Here is a 19,661-nt window from a genome sequence, read left to right on the forward strand (position 1 = left end):
AATATTTTTGGGTACACTGCAAATTCCAAGTATGAGGAAGTGATCTACTCATCCAGTCCTACTGCCCGATTTCTTTCCCATGCAAAAGACTGTCGCACAATGTAATTAGAATCAGAGAACCACCTAGGAATAATTACATCCATTTACAATGACCCTATTGTAGTAGCGAATGAAACAGGAAATGGATCGCAAATTTAATACAAATTAATTTATAAATATTAACCGGGCTGAAGCGATGTAAAACATAAACTGCAGAAATCGCGACAGCCAACAGCAAACATTTATTGGTATTTTTACTTTCTCAAAACATTACAAAATAGTTGTCTTCTAAGGTAATTTCATAGATACATAGATATGTACTGTATAGAATACAGTATTTAATTATAGTGAAGCCATAACTATAGCTAGTGTGAAGCTATTTCTTCATCAAATATGGCATTCGTGTCACGTTTTTTATTTCTAAACAGAATGCAATTTTTCCCAAATTTATTTGATTTAAATGCAAATTCTTTACATTCTTGGACCAAGGCCAGGTGGCATTCAGAGACTCACATGATTACCAAATTGGTCTTGGCGGAGAAATCCCCCAGAGCAAGCCCGTGTCTAGATCCTGTCAGAGCCAGAAGTGGAGTCTGGCCTTCAAATGTCAACCCAAACTAAAGCCCCGTGTGCAACAGTTCAAGCAAGAGCAAAAGCAGGTGGCTCCGGCTTAAAGGGTGAAAGAGTGAAAGGGTGAAAGCCAAAACAAAACTTTGTGTTTTGGCTAATTCCGGGGGCAAGCACGCATGCACTTGCCGCCCCGCCCCACCCCGCCCCGCCCATGGACTGCCAGTCGGATCAGAGTGGGGCCGGAATCGGGGGCGTGGACACGAGCCGGGGAGCACAACATTTCGTAATTGAAGCGCAAGTTTTTGATGCCATGATAAGTTCAAATGCAGCCTCGTCCTCCCTCAACGCTCTGCATGACTGCCGCACAATGCCATACATGAGGCGATTAGGAAGGGTTGGATGGATGGATGGATGGATGGCTGGGTGGGTGGTTGGGTTGTGGGGTGCTGGGCGCTGGGCGCTGTAAGACGCCAACGCGTCCTTGAGCGTACTTTTCTGCCACTTGCCTTCTATTTGTAATTTTAACGAGCTTGCTTTCGCCTTCTCTCTTGCCTTTGCCTTTGCCTTTGCTTTTGTTTCTGTTTCTGTTTCTGATGATGTTTCTGCTGCTGTTTTGCCTAGTGCCGAGTGCCGAGCACTTGTGCAACAATATTTGCAGCAAGCTGCTCAAAGGCCCTGCCACTATATTCTCCTGCTATTTGTGTTCACTTTTTTAGTCATCCATTCTCCTTTCAAATGTTTCTTAGGGGCGAGCGTGTCTCAAAAGAAAATGAGTTTTCTTTGCCATTTCCCGACTGTCGCGCTGTGCATTTGGGAAAGATTTGATACATGCAAGCCATATTTCCCTCCTTCCATGCCACCCTCGGCAATTTCCGGCGGAAGCGCGAGCAAACTTTTGCAGGTATTTAAGTGGCTGCTCCTTTGCCGAGCTGCGAGACAAGAACTCGGCTTGCCCTATCCAACCCACTAGAAGTCGACTCCTCGGCTCCTTGGCCTTTCGCCATTCTTCAATGTGCGCACTTCCGTTTCCGGTCTAGGGCATCGACAAAAAAAAAACTGCAGCCCCCACAGCTGCTTGAGTCGAACTAGCTCTGAGTTCTAAACTTCAATTAATTTACATTGAATTGGGGTTTTTAAGAACCTTGTCTTCTCTCTCACTTCGTCAGCTCGGACTTGGTGCTACGATGGTGCTGTCGTATTGCATAATCCACCACAAGATATTAAAGATACTCTCAGATAATAACTAAAACAACATGCTGTTAGTAAAGATCCGATTGGAAAATCTAAAAATTGTGCCTTAATCTTAATCTATGTATTCAGTTCATAGTTTTCTTTGTTAATTCAAGGCTTTTACTCTTTTTCTTGACCTGTTTTTGAGAATATAGGTCGCCAAGGTCGACTTTGTGGTAAATTAAAGATACTTGGAGTTCCTTAAGAAAGCGTAGCCAGAAGGACCAGCTCCTCTGTGAAAGTACCTACATATATGTACAGTATATTATGTGTATTAGCGTGCTTTTGCCTGCTCCTACTGTACGTATGTCCTACGATTCGAGTATATGCCAAAACATACTTAAGCAGAGACCGCTATAGTGATTTGCATATGTCTCTCCGCTGTGGGGCCCTGGCATGAAATACGAGTTCGTATTTACTTCAACAGCAAATTGCTTTTAGTGGCTCTGGCTTTGGCTCTGGCTCGGACTTGGACGCGCCTAACAAATTATGTAAGCGTTCCCGCTGTCGCTGCTGTACGGTATGGGGAGCGTCGTGGTGGTGGTGTGTGATTTATTAACAACTAACGTCTGGGTCTGGGACCTACCGAAAAGAAAAGAGAAAGAGCCAACCGCAAGTCACCTGCCAGCACAAAAGCCAATTTTAATTAAGGGAAACATTTCAAGTGATGTGAAAATGAAAGTGCAGGAAGAGTGCAATGAAAAAAAAGGAGCACAAACTAGGCGAATGGAAAATGTGTCATGGAAATGCGGAAAATGCCTTTTGCCGTGAGAAAAGTGAAAGCAGAAAAGTGAAAAGTCCACGCCCCCTCCGACACGGTCAAATGGCGAGCCCTGAAGGCAGACCCCTGACGAATGCAATGGGGGCGAGTGGGGTAGGGGCAGGATAGGGTGTAGGTGTAGAAGAACCCCTTACCTGTCCTCAACTTTAAGGCCAAAATGAAATTTTCATGCATATTTTTGGTCGGCTAAGCGGAAACAGCAACAGAAATTATATTGCTTGTGATTCTACAAACCGCTAACGCCTCCAAAGCACCGATAACTTTTTATGGGTCAAATACAGTCAATCAATACAGATAATACTACTCACTGAGTTGATAGCTTGAGATCACACCGTAGCTGTAGGGACGTTTCCTATCATGACTGTGCTATCAGGTTCGGGAATCCAACAGATGCACATACGCATGCACATTTTTAATTGGCATTTTTACATGAGCATCGGACCCATTTCACTCAGTTTGCTTTCGAATCGACTGTGCGAGAGTCAAGTGAAACATGAGGAGCTCGGCTTTCTTGGTCATCGTCTATGGGCTTTTGTTGCAAGGAGAATCCTCCCTCGCCAGTGAAGACCAAGAAATACATGTCACGCCGGAAGTTAGCCTCGGGGATCAGTGTAATGGATATTGTTTCTTAGTGTTAAAGCCCCTCCTGGATTATTTCACCCAGCTGAAAGAAGCAACCGATGCCAACAATGAAATGAAAGACAAAATAAACTCATTGGAGGTCACCGTCAGCAATTTGCAGAGCCAGCTACTCAACAGTGAGACGCAAATAAAAAACAATATCGAACAAATCAAGGACAAAGAGAACCAAATCAAGGACAAAGACAACCAAATCAAGGGCCTCAGAGAGCAGATGGATCTGGTTGCTGGAGTGCTGGCCGAAAAGAACGATCAGCTATCGAAAATCAACCAAACGGCGGAGAACATTCCCGAAACGTGTGGCAGTGGCACCCCAAATGGCGTTTATCAGATAAAGGTCAGGGGAATAGAGCCGTTCCAAGTGCCCTGCGTATCGGATTCCTCTGGATGGACTCTCATCCAGAGACGAGTGAACGCCAACGAGAACTTCAATCGGAGCTGGGCAGACTACAAAATGGGTTTCGGCGACCTCCGGGAGAACTTCTTCCTGGGACTGGAAAAAATCCATCGAATGACCCTGCTCCAGCCTCACGAGCTGTACATTCAACTCCAAGATGTTAATGGAAGCACCAGGTATGCTCGCTACGACGATTTCAAAATAGGAAACGAGGAGGAAGCCTACGAACTGATATCGCTGGGAAAATATTCAGGAACAGCCGGAGATTCCTTAACTAAATATCACCTAAACATGAAATTTTCCACTTTGGACCGGGATATTGACGCTAATGAGAAAAGGAATTGCGCGCAATATTATGGAGGTGGTTGGTGGTTTTCTGCTTGCGCACAAAGGTACTCACTCTATTACGAATTTAACGCTATTAAATATTCTAAACTTATAATGTGATTTTCTTATTTTCTTATAATACAGTCATCTCAATGGAAACTATTATAAAGATGGTACAAGTGAAGTGCGTGACGGCATTTTTTGGGGTACTTGGAAAGACTATGATTTCTCGATCTCGCTTACATTTTCTCAAATGATGATAAGGCCAAAAACGCTATAGAATGTACATATATTCTTAAATGATGTATTCGTAATTAAAGCAGTTCAATTAATGCTAAAAGATGTTTATAGTTAAATTTATATATGCAAATATATATGTATATATAAAAAAATCTACCAATCCTTACGTTCTGACTCACTTTACCACCTTCTAAATATTTCATGTTATGCTTAAACTGAACATAAACAATATATATCCCTGAGATCTGTCTATATCCCACCAGGGGGCGCCACGTTGGACGAGGAAGACAGAGAGAGCAAGCGCGAAACAAGAAAGTCAGCCAGGGGAAAAGGTTTTCCTAAATCTGGCTATTGATCCAACCGCGATGTGATTCTGCTAGATATCGTTACTTTCTATTGATCTCTATGATTCTGCGTTTTATATTTTCTCGTATCTTCCACCTTGTGGATGGCACATGGATTCTCGCGATGTGATACGCGATGTGTAGGGCACACAAAATCGGATTTATGTAACTATGAACGTGTAGACGACTCTGAGATGGCTATGTTCTGAGGGTTGGTAACAAAGGAATTGAATATACATAAGTACCCCTGCACTCTTTACTAAGGAAAATCCCTAGTTCGTTTTTGTTAGGTCCCCCCAACGGGTGATCCTCAGAAGCCAGCTCTCCATGCTCAATATTAAACCATATTCCATTGGGACGAGTAGGATGTATTTTAGCGTCAAAGTATAACTCCATTCACTTCCCACAAACTATTTGTAGACACGCACACACAAAGCATTTGTACATTTTTCAATTTATCAGAGAACTTTCGAGAGTACCGATGGAACAAGAGGATAACAGACCCGAGTGGGGGAAATCCGTTAGTAAGGGTAAGTCGTATGTCACAATTGCATACATATTGCATTTCATTCTCACATCCATGGGGCAGTCTGCCTGTTGCCCCAACGTGTCGTGCTGTCGTTGATGGGATTCTTCAGCCTCATCTGCACCTTCACGTGTCGCGTTTCCTTGTCCCATGCCATCACTATATTGGCGATATCCAATCGCACCACGAATTCTACCGATGATCTGCCAGAAGGCGTTTGCCCAAAGGAAGAGGTGACGGAAGGTGGTGCGGCGTATAAGGGACTATACGCGTGGGATGAGACGCAGAAGGGCATCATCCTAGGAAGCTTCTACTTCGGCTACATCATCTCTCATTTGCCAGGAGGCATTTTGGCCGATTTGTACAGTGCCAAATGGGTGGTGGCCTTCTGCGTGGGGGTGACGGGCATTTGTGAACTGCTCAGCCCCATTGCCATTAACTTGGGGGCGTATTATTTGATTGCCCTTCGTGTGCTGATGGGTATTGCCCAAGGTCCAATCTTTCCCGGACTGAACGGTCTTCTATCCTCCTGGGTGCCGAAGAAGGAGCGGAGCACACTGGGAACCCTGTGCTTCAGCGGCAGTACGATGGGCATCATATTGAGCAATGCCTGCTCTGGCCTCCTCCTGCAGTACTTTTACTGGTCTGTCATGTTCTATGTATTCGGCGCATTATCTGTGATTTGGTTTATTGTGTTTGTAAGTATAGACCGTATTTAAAAGTTCGAATACGTTGTCTATTTTGTTGTTTTGTTGTTCTCCCATAGGTTATCATCTGCACTAATTCCCCGTACGCTCATCCCTTCATTAAGCCCACGGAGCGGCAGTATCTGGCCGAAACAGTTGGAAACGTCAACAAGAACAAGCCTGCAATACCCTGGAAGCCGTTGCTGATCAGCGTCTCCATGCTCAGCCTGATCATTAGTCAGATGGGCCACGATTGGGGATACTACGTGATGGTCACCAATCTGCCCCTCTACATGGCCGACGTAATACAGTTTAGCATACGCTCCAACGGCCTGGCCACCGCCCTTCCCTACGTCGCCATGTGGATAGCTTCCTTGGTCAGCGGCGTTGTTGCCGACTGGCTCATTCGCACGGAAAAGATGAAACTGGTCACCGAGCGGAAACTGTTCACACTTCTGTGTAGGTCCCACTCCACTCCACTCCACTCCACTGCACTCTACACGGACCGTCCTACTTATCATCGCTACCCTCCGCAGCCGCCTTCTTCCCCGGCCTCTTCATGGTAGCTGCCTCATATGGGGGCTGCAACAAGGCGCTCGTGGTTGCCTTGTTCACAATCTCCATGCTGACCATGGGCCTCTACTACGCTGGTCAGAAGCTGTCCGCCCTGGATGTGAGCCCCAGCTATTCCAGTACCATAACGGCCATCATCAATGGTCTCGGTTCGCTGACGGGACTCTTCGCCCCTCCCATAATCGGGCTCCTAACTCCAGATGTATGTATACGAAGCATTCTTTACGAAACCAATTTCCACCCTCTACGCTTTCCAGAAAAACCTTGTTCAATGGCGTATAGTATTTTGGGCCTCCTTCTTGATACTGACTCTGTCGTCCATCGCCTTCTGGTTTATGGGTAGCGCCGACGTTCAGCCCTATGATCCCATGTACAACAAAACAGAGAAGCCTGCAGAAAACAAGAATAAATAATCAAATCTCCCAATAAGCAACACACAGCGATGACCCATATAGAGGCACCTTCAAAATCCTCAATATCTATATAATTCTGTTTCAATTAATAATGATACAAATTTTGATTGACACAACGCCAACAATCAAAGTCTACCAAGGTCCATGGAGCTCAGTCTATGGACGATTAGACGAGTGAAGATCCTAGCCTTGGAATCAAAACCCTTTAAAAACTGTAGATTTAAAACAAGCTAAATTTATTCTGCACGAATAAAAAAAACCCAAGAAGGTGTATATTTTCTAGTTTGCCAATGAAATAATTTGTGTTTAAGGCATTTCAAATTTGAGGGCACTGTTTTATGGCATTTTTATGGCATTTATTTAATAGTTACGCACTAAAAATGGCATCGATTTTTTGGCAGAAAACCGTTTATTTCGTGGCTCCGACACGAACGGGAAAAGTGAAAGCAAATCGATTTTCACCTGGGCCGGGGCGGCCCTTCAAGGTGTGTCGCTTTCTGGGAGGGGAGGGGGGGGAGAGGTGAGCGTGAGCGTGACCAGGCGAATTACTTAATTAACGCACTTCACTGACAGAGCCAAACCTCGTCCTTGTCTCTGTCTCTGTCTACGACTGCGTCTTCGCATAGCAAACCATCGTCCATACAGTCGTGTTTGCAGGGCAATCTGCAGTGGCAGACCTCGACCTTGTTACCCACATTGGGTTTGGCATTTCGTTGACAAACTTGACCTCCTGACCTCTCCGAAGTGGCCGGTACGGTACCAGTTTAAAATGTCTGGCAAAAAATCAATAGAATTCGTGATATCCTAATCACAGGGCTGTCGGCAACAGAATCTCCCAAGGATGCCGAGGCCCTTGCTTTTGGTGGCCCAAATTGACAGGCCTCCATTAGTGTGATCAAATATGCAGACATTGCCAATTAGATGAATTTTTTATGTGCCCAACAAATAAGCCATAAAGAGTGTCAACATGTCCCACACAGACACAGACACACACAGCCCCACGAGATAAACACTCACGTATGGTTTTCACAGGAAAATAGGAAACAAGGAGAGAAAAAAAAAACACAAAGTTTTCCTTCCCATAATCTTGATCTACTTTTCATGTACCATGCAACGAGCTCTTTGGTTTATTATTTATTGGCTTTTCGATAAGCCAAATTGCGTCGCGTCTGTTTTCTGTTTTTTTCTTACATACTTTATGACTTTATAATACCCCCTCAGAGCGCCGAGTGGTTCGCATAAATCTTGTGATTATAGTTTGGGCCCTGATTTGTTTGTGGCTCCTCCGAGTGCCATAAAACAATTACCTGGACTTGTTTAAAATTTGAAATTGGATTTCCCATTGACAAAAGCTCGGCGGGAAGGGGCAAACGGGACACAAGCCAAGCCAACAAACAAGCCCAGGCACAATCACAGGACTGTGGACTGTTGACTGTTGACCGTCTATGATTTTCAGTTGGAAACATTTTGTTGGCCCAGCCCTGGGACGACTGTCGCATGTCAGTCAACAAATTTCACAAAATTTACGTTGCCATTCAATATTGTTGTTTGTCAAACATTTTCGGTCGAGTGGCGCGCAGGGCGTATGCCCCACACACTCGTACTGTGCATTACGCATACGCCCAGTGCCACGAGTTTAACATTTTTTGGTCTTATTATGAAATATGCAAATATTTCTAGCATTACAATGGAGCATACGTGTGTGAAGTATTAATTACTATAATACTAATACAAGTTTTAGGCATTTGTAAGTCTCCAGACAGGGTATACCAAGGAATTTGGGAACAGTCCCTGGGCCAATCAATGACTGGACTATAACAAATGCCTTTACTACGCGCCAACCAAGCCGTTGGCTAATATGATTATGGTGAAAACAATTAAATATAAATCAATACGAGTATTCCTTTCATATGTACTATATGTAGTGTTCTACAGTACTCACATTAAGTCAGCAATTGTTCCATAAACTGCGCCATTCGCCGTGCCCGTCCACAAGAGGCCGCTTTCAATTTGTCGCTTTCATTGCGGTAGAATTGCGGTAATTATCATGGTGTTACCGGTTGCGTTTGTTGTTGTTTGTTTTGCTGAAAGCTTTTCACTTGCCTGGCTCCGACACACGCAAATTGAAAACTGATTTTTCAATGGATATGAGGAAACAATTCACTTTGCACACACGCACACCACCTCTAGAGCCTTTATTTATCTATTTTTATTGGCTCCAATTCGAAAATATAGCTCCTTCTATTGCATATACGTTTCTATGTATCCATCGGGATTATTCTACTGACACCAATCGATTCGCAACTGAAAGTAGACAAAGGAAAATACCGCATTAGCTCGGGTATATCTTATAATATTGTATACGTTGGCATCTTATTCCAGTCACATACACGTACCCTTTATCTAATTTCCCAAAAAGCAATTCCCCGACCTTGTCTGCCAAAGGCATTTATACCCATTATCCCTCATCTAATTTGTTGTAAATGCACGCGTAAGCGCCGCTAACCCAAAAGCAACGCCCACCAAGCGATTTGATTGCACAATGGCTAGACGTAGCCAGAGCCGTACAACAGCAACAATGCGACAGGATCCACTCACTATACTCGTATACTATGCATACAGACCCTGTTTCTGTGTGGGGTTAGACAAATATATAAAGGGTAATAAAGGGTTTAGTTACGCAGACAAGGGCAAAGCACATCCATAGATATGCTGTGCGACTGTGTGTAAATTGAATGAAAAAAGGCTTCGTGTTGCACAGTGGCACAAGCGTTGCAATTCCTACCTCCCGGGATGTAAGAGATCATTCCTCAGCTCAAGATATCCCCAGAAGTTCCTGTCCAACAGCTCTATCAAAACCGTATCTACGGATATCGATTATCCATCTAAATAAGCTGCGGACACTGTGCTTTATGGGGGACTCTTTTTTCAACACTTTCCCTTACTTTCTGTTCGGTTGTGTGGGAACAGCTGTGGCATTGCCTGACAGCCGTACGCCATCGAACTTGAGGTCTTGAGTTTGGGTTTCCCCATTTATTTTTATTTTTTCTGTGTGTTTTCGGGCATTTAATGCACGTTTTTCACATACTGAATGAATTTTGGATTTTTTCTGTGGGCTAGTCCCACGACATATGTGAGTCGGTGGAGTGGCTTGCATAAGAGCGCTATCCGCCGCGAAAAAAAGGCTTTAAAGTCGCATAAAAGCCCGGAGCTGAAGGAGCCACGCGAAATGCATATTAACCTCAGCCATAAAGTCTGATGATAAAAAGAAAAGTTCCAAGCTGACAATACCCCCGAAAGAAATGGCCATTTACGAGCAGACCAGCATGTGGGGGCGTTCTCTATGGGAGAGCATAAAATCCAGTAATTTATATTTATACTTTTTTATATGCGTATTCTTGGAGCTAATTTGAGGTTATTGTTTTGTTGAGTATTTTCCTACCTACATAACCAAGATGTGGCTCAATTAATTTGGCATACAACTCTCTCCCCATTCGAATCCCAATTCTTTGGCCAAACACAATGAATTATTTGCCACACCGTTCAGGGGCTCGTCAGAATTTAAATGCACCTTTAATTATTCATGGGAAATCTTTGAACACTTGCGACTATTTGGATTAATTAATTTCTTGGCCGTAAACGCATTTGCATGCCACATAAATTATGCCCTGCGGCCATATGTATTTTTCTTCTTTTTTTACAAACCTGTGGCCAGACCAACAACAACCAGAGCCAGAGCCAGAGCCTCGCCCACACATGTCCAAAATGTAGGTCAGCAATGTGAATTGAAAATCACAATAAAAGTTAGTTCAGTTTCTGGGACCACAGGCTTAGATACCCTTACGTATTAAGTCCTGTAACTATTTGTTCTTCGACCAAAGAGTGATCTGTCTGAAATGGATATATAGTTCCGTCTCTATAGGGTATGCGGGACACTCAAAGGGACTAAGTCACCATACCTCCTGCAAGGGTATCTTTAAACACGCTCACACATTTCAGCGTGTGTGTACTGCTAGCTTTGTCGCAGTGTAAAATCAATTTTCATGAAATGTGCCACGCGTCGTATGAGTAATCAGCGGGAGACAGGGACAGGGACAGGACAACAAACAAAGCTCGAGCCAGAGCGTATGCGTAATGCGTGCAAAGACGGCGCTAACATATTGCGCCATAAATCAATTTCGCACTAATTTCAATAAATCGAACTGCTTCACAGAAGAAAACAAAACAGAACAGAACAGAAAATTATATAATTCGATAAACAGCAGACAGACTAACAACTACTAACTACTAACTAGTGCTAAAGTGGTGGCCTGGTCTCAATTATTTGCATGTTGACCTTGCTCACTAGATTAGCCCCAAAGCGGGGGCTAATACCCATAAATAATGGGTATCCCTGCAGAAAGGTAAGTACCATCACGTTTGTCATCTTCTGATCTTCCCGAGGGATCTACAAAAGCGCCTATTTTTATCTAAAACTAGCTTCTAATTAAGTCAAATATAAGGAATACATATACAGTAGACGCTCGGAAATTATAAATCTCAGAAATTAGAATCTTCCAGGTATTAGAACCAAACTTTTTTTGCACTGAACTCTCCAAAATTATAATTTCAGAGCGTATTTTGTTGTTTACTTTTGCTGCAATTTCGTTGATCCAAAAAAGGGGGTTTCTCTTATTTGTTACAAAGTCAAGACAGTTCAGTTCAGAAGAGCCAGTGTATAAGTCAGAAGTTGATCAAATCCAACTTTCTTCGGTTGGTTGGTTGGTTCTTCAATCCATTTCTCATAACCATGCTATTGAAAGCGCAAACAATTTACTAAAACGGTGCAAAAAAGACATACACAAATAAACATATACTATATATCGAATCTCCTGGCCCTTCGTAATGTATAAGGTGAAGAAGCCCAAAAAACAAGATGATATGAGACAAAACTGAAGTACTGAAATTTGTATCATGTACAATCAAAATAATTTTCTGTATTGCTTAAAAACAAATTAGAGTCTTTCGAGAATTTCCGAGCGTCTAGTGTATCCATACATATATCTAAACATATATAAAACGAACCACCCAAAAGTATACATCATATAACATTTTACCTGCTTTTTATGTTAGGTCGAGATTAAAATATTGCTTTATATTGTAATTGTTTCGTGTAGTATTTTGTTGGTTATCTGCTTGCAGTTCTTGGTAGAATTGTTCTTAGATCATCATGACTATAACGATGAAGTAGCAACAGCACATAAGAATCTTGAAGTTTGACAGTTTGGGTGCCTTGACTTTAACCGACCTTTGCCTCTTCCTGTTCAGCTCGGACTGCAGTTGCAGTTTGGATTTAAAGTTCTCGTAGTGTGGGTCGGATGTATGGATGACGTTATTCTCTCCACCCTCAACGACCTCAACGACTGCGACTATGTCTTGGGCGTCGCGGTGGTGGTGGTGGTGCTGCTGGTGCTGGTGGTGGTGGTGGCTGCCGTTACTGTCGCAGATTTTGATGTTGTCGCAGTTTTGTATGCACATTTTCCACGGTTGACCTTTCCGCTGGTACTTTTCCACTTTTCTTTGGGGGAATTTATTTGATTGCACTTTCACAGTTTCACAATCGCGTATCCTCGTGTGCGCGCATTTTCCCCATGCAGTTTATAGTTTGTTATCAAAGTCAGCGGATTTCATGGCCGCACCAATTCGGGTTTTTCCTTCATCAGGGTAATTTCCGAATTTCCAAAAAATATGCGAAAAAAAAACAACACCAAAGAGAAAACTTTAGTTAAAGTTTGCCCGAAATGAGCAAACATTTGCTGGCCAGCAATTTGAGAGGTTAATAAACATAAAAGCAAGGCACCAGCGGGGACTGAAAGGGAATGGAAATGGTTGGTCAATGGGGAAGAACAGAGGTGGGGGGCGGATGGGGATGGGGGAGCGGAAGGATCCTCCTAACGCACAAAAGAACAGATTCCTAATAATCCTACTTTGGCGAGTTGTCAAAGAGCTGAAAGGAAAATGATTGGTATGAAGAAACCCCACATCCCAGGATGTGCCTCATATACATATGCTTGACAGTTCATTTTGTTGGGCATGAAATTCCGTTTAACCCAAAACAAAACAGACCCAATCCCGATTCGTGTTTTAGAAGGCTGTGGCATTGTGGGTTTGTTATGGCCAACGCCGAAGACACGCCTGGGAGGGCGAAGCCAAAGCGTTTAATTCAATCTCACTGTGAAATATTACGGAAAGGCCACGTGGGCCTGTCAGAGTGGCAGCCCGCCGACCTGGCCCACCTTGCGGAAAGGACGAATAAATTTGCAAAACTTTGGCCAACTTTCACTTTTCACTTCATTTGACGCGAATTTTGGCGCTCCTTTCAAGCGGTGGTGCCCCCGCCTGTTGTCTCTGCGGCCGTGGGGCCGTTCTGTCGTGCTGTCGCGGTGTCGCGGTGTCGCGGTGTCGTGTTGCCGTCTTGTGTGGCACACACGATGGATTCGCTGCCGTTTTGTATACTAATGGGCAACGGCGATGGCAGGATGCCAAGCAGCTGCGTCCTCAGGTCCTGTGGGAAGACCACTCTCTCTCTCTCTCTCTCTGTGATTCTCTGGATCTGTCGCTCTTTCTCTTCGTTCGAGTGCGCGCGCAGTGTCCTCGGGAGAGGACTCCCTCCCTCCCCCATCCCTATTCCCCTGCCTGGCTTGTTTATACCAACAACTGTAGGAGCCAGCAGCGGGAAGATTGTGTACAGCACAAGTCGTTGATTGTTGTTGGTTTGCTGTTTTCGGTATGTGCCTCTTGTTGCAACTGCAACTGCAACTGCCTATTGCACATCGCTTGAACTTCTCCAGCAGCGGAGCTCTAGGAATTTAGAAACTTCATGCTTGGCCAGACCAAAAGTCCCTTCCCCAAACCCAGACCACACCAGATCCATATGTGATTGCCCCTCATCCTCTTTATAGCGTGGCCAACACGCCCACGAAATGACTTTGAAACAAATTCATGTTGGCCTTTGGCTCCGGCTTCGACTCTGGCTCTGGCTCTGGCATTGGCCACTCGCATTAAAGCCAGAAGTTATAGCCTTCTTTGGCAAACAGAAATAAATTATTCCAAATAATATATGTTTATACATATGTACTCCATGTATCCATGTATTGCCCATCAAGTTGACTAATTTGATGCTTTCAGCTTAGTGTCTGTCAATGGGTCTGTAATGGAGGCCAAACAAATGGCCAGAATGTGGGTGAAAACTTCGGAGATTAATACGCAATCGATTTAAATCATTTCGAGAATATCGAATCGTGAACAACTATCCAGAATATGCAGAAACCAGGGGAATTTTGGGAACAGCTTGGTTTATTTAATGCAGCTTGAAGCTGGGATCACTATAGTCGACTATTCGAATATAGCTTTCTTACTTGTGGGTCTTATGTAAGCTGTGGCCTTGTGATTCGGTCTCCTTTCACGCCAAATGCGAATTTAATCCTCACTATGGCCTCCGTCTACGCGGTTTTCTATTATTCGATGGCGGCAAGATATGGGGACAACTCTTGAAGGATCTCTTCCTTTTTCGACAATGTCCATCTTTGGTCATTCGCTCGTCGCGCAAACAAGGTGACCCTTCTGTCCTACTGGCTGGCTTCATGGTCTGGCAGAACCCTTCAATCATATGGTAGCCGGGCCTGCAATCCTTCAGCGCAGTCTCTGATATTATATTAGGATCTTGACATGCGTTGCAGTACTCGATTTTGTTTGGCGGGCAATCCAGTGCTTGGCCCAACACCAAGAAAGCGAGGACGCCAAGGTGCAGCAGCAGCACCTTCATCTTCGGGCGATTGAATACGCGGCGATGAATTCTGTTGGCTTTTATACGTTTATTTCGGATCACTATTTCACGCTCCATTGGCCACGGTCAAAATTGAGACATTCCCATTGGTTCCGGCAAAACGAGGAACGTAATAGCTTGTAAAATAGCTTCCAGTCACGGTTTAATGCAAAAAGAAACGTTCCTTAATTTGTTAAAATAATAAAATAACATTTCATCGATCGCTCGGCCCTCTATTGGCTCCTTACTCCCTCTGATGTAGCTCTTGGCTAACCCAGGCTATGCAGATCTTGGTGCTGTTTCAAACCCTAAACCAAAGTTTTGCCGGTACGATGGTAAACATTAAGATGGGCATTCTAGTGCTTATAAAGGAGCTGACGGGAACCATAAATGTGCAAAACCACCTGTCGCCGTACTTTTCTCTTAATTTTAATCAGTTTAAGTCAGTAATTAATTCGATTGACTTGTCGATGGCATAATTAGAGGCCAGCATTTTTTCTACTGCCTTCTACTACTATCTTCTTCCTCCACGTTCTTTTCGATGGCAATTACCGTTCGCAAATCCAACTATTTGCATACAAGTTTTTGGATCTAATGGATCTAATGTTTGGGCCAGCACCAGCAAAGCAAGGACGATGTTTGAGCGATTGAAGGCCTGGGCTGATTTTAGTTGATTTTTATACTTTGACAGCACATCGTTCACGGTTCATTTGAATGAGTTCCGGCAATGCCACGGACAAACAGTCCGGTATTGCCGTAACGAAACAAAAACTGTGACGGACGTATTAAATGAATACATTTATAAATACTTATGTACTATGGATGTTATTCAACCCATTGTAGCTGGCTAATTGGCACATAATTAGAGTTCTTTCTAATAGTATACGAACTATGGAAATGAAGAAAAAACTTGTCGCAGTACTTTTGGATACTGTCTTCTCAGTTTAAGTCCATACGATACAAACAGATTGTGATTACTTATCGAAAAGTTACGGGCTACTCGTCGACGGCCTTGGTTACAGTTCTATATATCAGAATGTATCCATAGGAGGATTCTAATGTTCTAATGAACGGGAAGTGTAAGTGCTGGTTTACGGCAGCGGTTATTGGTCGTAGGGTTTTTTTCTAGGCGGGCATCTTGCTGGATAAGGCTGATATACGTATCTATTGAATGTATATAAATATGGACTTTACTGTTCAAATCTCAAATATGTTGTTCGACCGACCGTAGGTATTTACAGAGGGGCGGAATTTGGTTTCTTTTCATACGTTTAAATCGATCACGAATCATTTGTTATGGATACAAAAAAAAATATAAAAAATAAACGTAGCACAAAAATATGGTCGTGATACAACTAGTTCCTCAATTTGAAGGTCATTGACACAATCTTAAAACCGCTAAGTATTATCACAGTATCGTATCCGTAAGATGCACACCTAAGCAAACAGTAGTTATCTACATATTTATATAGTAAATACACCCAGACCTAATAAAAGACGCTGAGTCCCGAATAGTTACTCTTAGATTTAAATATTTATGCCATTCTATTTGCCCCGAGAGTCGAGAAATTAACCAGAATGCTTTCCTTTACCTTAATATGAAAATAATAATAAAGTAAATATATTTCAAATTTAAAGTAAATATTTTCCTCTTTAAATTACTTTTACTTCCTATAAATTTAATATAATATATTGATTTTTGGGTACTTTATATTTAGTTTAAATATTTATATTTAAATCAAAGTTAATTCTATTTCATTTCGTTTATGTATTTAGTTCAAATATAGGTTGGTTTCTTTTGACTATGGCCTTTTTCCCTCAGTGTATACATAGCCTTGGATCTGCATGAACTGCAATGCAGAAACAGCAGCAGCTTGAAGCCCCTTCGTAAAGCCATGTATCAGAACCAGATGACTAAATACTAGCCATCATACGAGCTACGAAGTTTACTTGAGGAAAAGCTTCAGAAATTAACATAGGGGGGGGCTCTACCCCGATGCTCGACTCCCGGTACTCTTGTAAGATCTCTCAATTTCGTTCTTTTTCGCTTAGCGAAATCTCCAAGAAATGGTCGAATCTTCGAATGACTACTTCTTATATATTATTTATTGAAGATAGTTTTCATCTACTTGTTAGACTGGTAGATTTGTCGATTTATTTTTTGGCCTTTGCGAGAGCCATTCTTTTATGTGTTTTGCATATCAGCTCAACACTTAGCACTCCCAGAGCACTCGACCCCCACTCCAACTCCGACTCCGCCTCCGCCTTAAGAGTGGGGGGCAGGAGGGGGGACCCGAGTTGTGTATTCAACGAAATTATCATCTCGCTGTGCACGCCTCGTCCTCGTACGTGCCGCCGCCTAGAAAGGACGAGCTGATGTCTGTCCTTGGGCCATGGATGGAGAGCTTCACATTTTCAGACCCATCCACCCCCGACCCGGACCCGGATCCGGACCCTGGCCCGGCCCCCATGGTCAAGCTGCTTATCTCATGCAAAACACTGGTTGCTTTAGCGACGAAAAAGCCAAATGGAAAGACTCGCCAAAACAGGAACTGGGGCAAAAAATTGCAAAAGTGAAATGTCGAAATCTTTTCCAGCCAAACGAAAGAACGGAAAAAAACGCCTCAAAATTATACACAAGTTTTGGTGTTGCCGAGTTGTGACTCTGCCTCAACAAGTTCCATGTTGGGCCTTTTGGCCAGACTTAAAGCCAGCAAGCCTTTGGGTGGAGGCCATAAACCATCCAGGCCATCCAGGAACTGGAATTGGCAATACCTTGGTACATGCATAAAAGGCCAGAGTGGAGGGCAAAGGCAGTTAAAAGCCAGTTTTATATTCATTACAACAAGTCTAGCAGCAGGAGCAACATCAACAATTTACGACTCCGGACCGGGTGGGGGGCCGACTTCTTTTATGGTCACCACACAGAGCACACCTCTCTCCCACTCTCCCTCTCGCTGTCACTATGTCTCTCTGTTGTCCTGTTCAAGCGCACCCACACACACACACACACACAGCCTTATACATATACATGCATACACGCACGCGAAAACTCTGTCAAAATGGCCGATGGCCAAACTCTAAAAAACTTCCGACTTCTGTTGCTACTCTAGCCTGAGACTGTTCTTTGAATGGGCTGTGAATCCTAGAATGCTATTTATACCAGCCTTAATCGGAGCGATTAAATGTTTCTCAGATATATGTTTCAGATATATGCTGAAAAGCAAGAGTACATTTTCCAGATATTTAATCATATTTTCTTAATTAAATTATTCATTAAGACAATTAAAATTAGTTTTTGCAACAAGTTTTCAGAAAATTGTTTGGCTTGCATTTTTGTTGCGAAAGTTTATAATTTTTAAGTTGTATTATTCACGCACAGTCGTGCGTTCAAGATACACAGATTAAAGTGAAATCATAAATAAGTAATGCCACTGAATGCCAGAGGATGTGGGTAAAGGGATCTGCCCTACCATGCTATGTACATGCTCGTATGAACCCTTCTCTTGGCGTTGTATCTCAACAGTTTTAATGGTGCAAGTGGCAGCAGCAAGCCGTGTTAGCTAGCCCCAACGGAGGTTGTGTAAGAGTGAAGCTAACGGCAAAATTATTGAAGGACGAGTCCGCGCCCCCATACACACCGTAGACACACCTAAAGCGGAGCCCCGACTCGACCTAGACAAGAGCAAGCAGTACAGAACACTGCAGTGCAAAAAGCGAAAGTAATGGGCAGGGCGGAAAACTTTTTCTCTCGCTTAACTAACTCAACGAGAACCCAGATGAAGCCCAACTCTGCTCAGCTCATTCTGAAGGACTTTCTGGTTCACAGAGTTCTTTTTTTTAGTTATTTTTTGTTGGTTTTTTCGGCTCCTGCAATTGCCTATTTGTTTTGCGCTAACAATTAAACGGCAACGAAAAGTTTGTGGGTTGGTAAATTGCTTTACACGCCACTTGAACACGCAGGCAACGAATGGCGGCCGCCGATCGAGTTTAATTAAATTAAAAAATACTAGACAATACCAGAGGGCCCAAGCCCAGGCCGAAACCGAAACCGAAAGGAAAACTTCCAAACAATTCAAGAACTTCTTTACTGAACATCCAGCACGGCCTAAACAAAGAGCTGAGCACCGCCAAGACAAGATATTGAAAAGGTATAGTACCCCCCTAAGAGATTTACCAAAGATTGTCCAAATGTAATTGTTAGAAAGACGCAACTAGTTCTTCAAATGTCTGTGGCTTTTTCACCTAGAACTTCCTTATGGAAACAGAGCCCGATACCCCAGTATCCTCCACAGACAGTAGCCCGAAGTAGGTGACACAGAGCCCATCAATTATGTTCAGTAAAACATTTCAATTCGAACGTTATCGGGGACCAAACACTGCAATTATTCAGCCCACAGGGCATATCGCATGGCGGCTAGTTCGGTGAGTGGCGAAAATAAGAGAAAACTGAAATTGTTAAATTGTTAAATTCGGGCACTCTGGTGGGGCATTCGATCAGGCCGTTGCTGGCCGTTTGCCATTCAAGTGGCACGCATAAACGAAGCTGCCTGATAAGAGATACATTTTTTTTACATACTTTCGGTTAAAGTTACTGCGACGACAGCCACAAAAACAACAAGATGACGACGAAGGAGACGAGGAGACGAGGAGGATATTGCTATTTGCACTTGACACGCACTTCGGGATTTAATTTAATTTAATTGAATTTAGTTTAATTTATTTAACACATTAACATTTATTTGATTAGAACACACAGAAACATCCAAGCTCTTTAGATTATATATATTTTTGCACGGTGAATTATCTATATTCTATATATTTTGACTATATTTATGGGGGATTTGTTGAAGCTACTGTTGCTGTTTCTTCAGTATTTGGTTTGATATTTTTGTGCTGTGAGTGTGTTAACGAAATGAGGAAAGATTGTCTACTGAGTGTGCAGAGCTGTTCGGAGTCGCGTCGAGCCAGAGGACCAGAGAGTGGCGTGGCTTTCGGCGTGCCACCGATTGTGTGCGTATGTGTGATGTGCGTCTCGGGTTTCCTTTTTCCTTGGGAAAGTGCGCGCGCAAAATGGCTTCGGCATCGGCAT

General features: G+C 43.3%; 3 protein-coding genes across 5 annotated transcripts; 2 read left to right on the forward strand and 1 right to left on the reverse strand.

Annotated features, from left to right (window-relative positions):
• The first annotated feature begins 3,092 nt into the window (after positions 1 to 3,092).
• On the forward strand, positions 3,093 to 4,334 carry LOC6593721 (fibrinogen-like protein 1). The gene is made up of 2 exons (XM_002018864.2): positions 3,093 to 4,048; positions 4,128 to 4,334. Exons 1-2 carry the CDS (start codon positions 3,114 to 3,116, stop codon positions 4,261 to 4,263), a joined length of 1,071 nt encoding a protein of 356 aa, XP_002018900.1. The 5' UTR covers positions 3,093 to 3,113; the 3' UTR covers positions 4,264 to 4,334.
• A 671-nt stretch (positions 4,335 to 5,005) lies between these two features.
• Positions 5,006 to 7,047, forward strand: LOC6593720 (sialin). Its single transcript, XM_002018863.2, has 5 exons — positions 5,006 to 5,097; positions 5,157 to 5,791; positions 5,860 to 6,238; positions 6,316 to 6,554; positions 6,610 to 7,047. Exons 1-5 carry the CDS (start codon positions 5,049 to 5,051, stop codon positions 6,763 to 6,765), a joined length of 1,458 nt encoding a protein of 485 aa, XP_002018899.1. The 5' UTR covers positions 5,006 to 5,048; the 3' UTR covers positions 6,766 to 7,047.
• A 1,988-nt stretch (positions 7,048 to 9,035) lies between these two features.
• LOC6593719 lies at positions 9,036 to 19,265 on the reverse strand. 3 transcript variants are annotated; one of them, XM_026987229.1, is made up of 3 exons: positions 19,149 to 19,265; positions 11,862 to 12,458; positions 9,036 to 9,069 (listed from the first exon to the last, which is right to left on the reverse strand). In XM_026987229.1, the coding sequence occupies exon 2, from the start codon at positions 12,280 to 12,282 to the stop codon at positions 11,965 to 11,967; it is 318 nt and encodes a 105-aa protein (XP_026843030.1). In that variant the 5' UTR covers positions 12,283 to 12,458; positions 19,149 to 19,265; the 3' UTR covers positions 9,036 to 9,069; positions 11,862 to 11,964. The 3 variants fall into 3 exon arrangements, with proteins under 3 accessions (XP_026843030.1, XP_026843033.1, XP_026843031.1); XM_026987232.1 differs by lacking the exon at positions 19,149 to 19,265 and adding an exon at positions 13,082 to 13,417; XM_026987230.1 differs by lacking the exon at positions 19,149 to 19,265 and adding an exon at positions 13,041 to 13,060.
• Between the last annotated feature and the right edge of the window lie 396 nt (positions 19,266 to 19,661).

This window comes from Drosophila persimilis, unplaced genomic scaffold (assembly GCF_003286085.1).
Source record: "Drosophila persimilis strain 14011-0111.01,24,50 unplaced genomic scaffold, DperRS2 tig00000124-arrow-pilon, whole genome shotgun sequence".
Taxonomy (NCBI): Eukaryota; Metazoa; Arthropoda; class Insecta; order Diptera; family Drosophilidae; genus Drosophila; species Drosophila persimilis.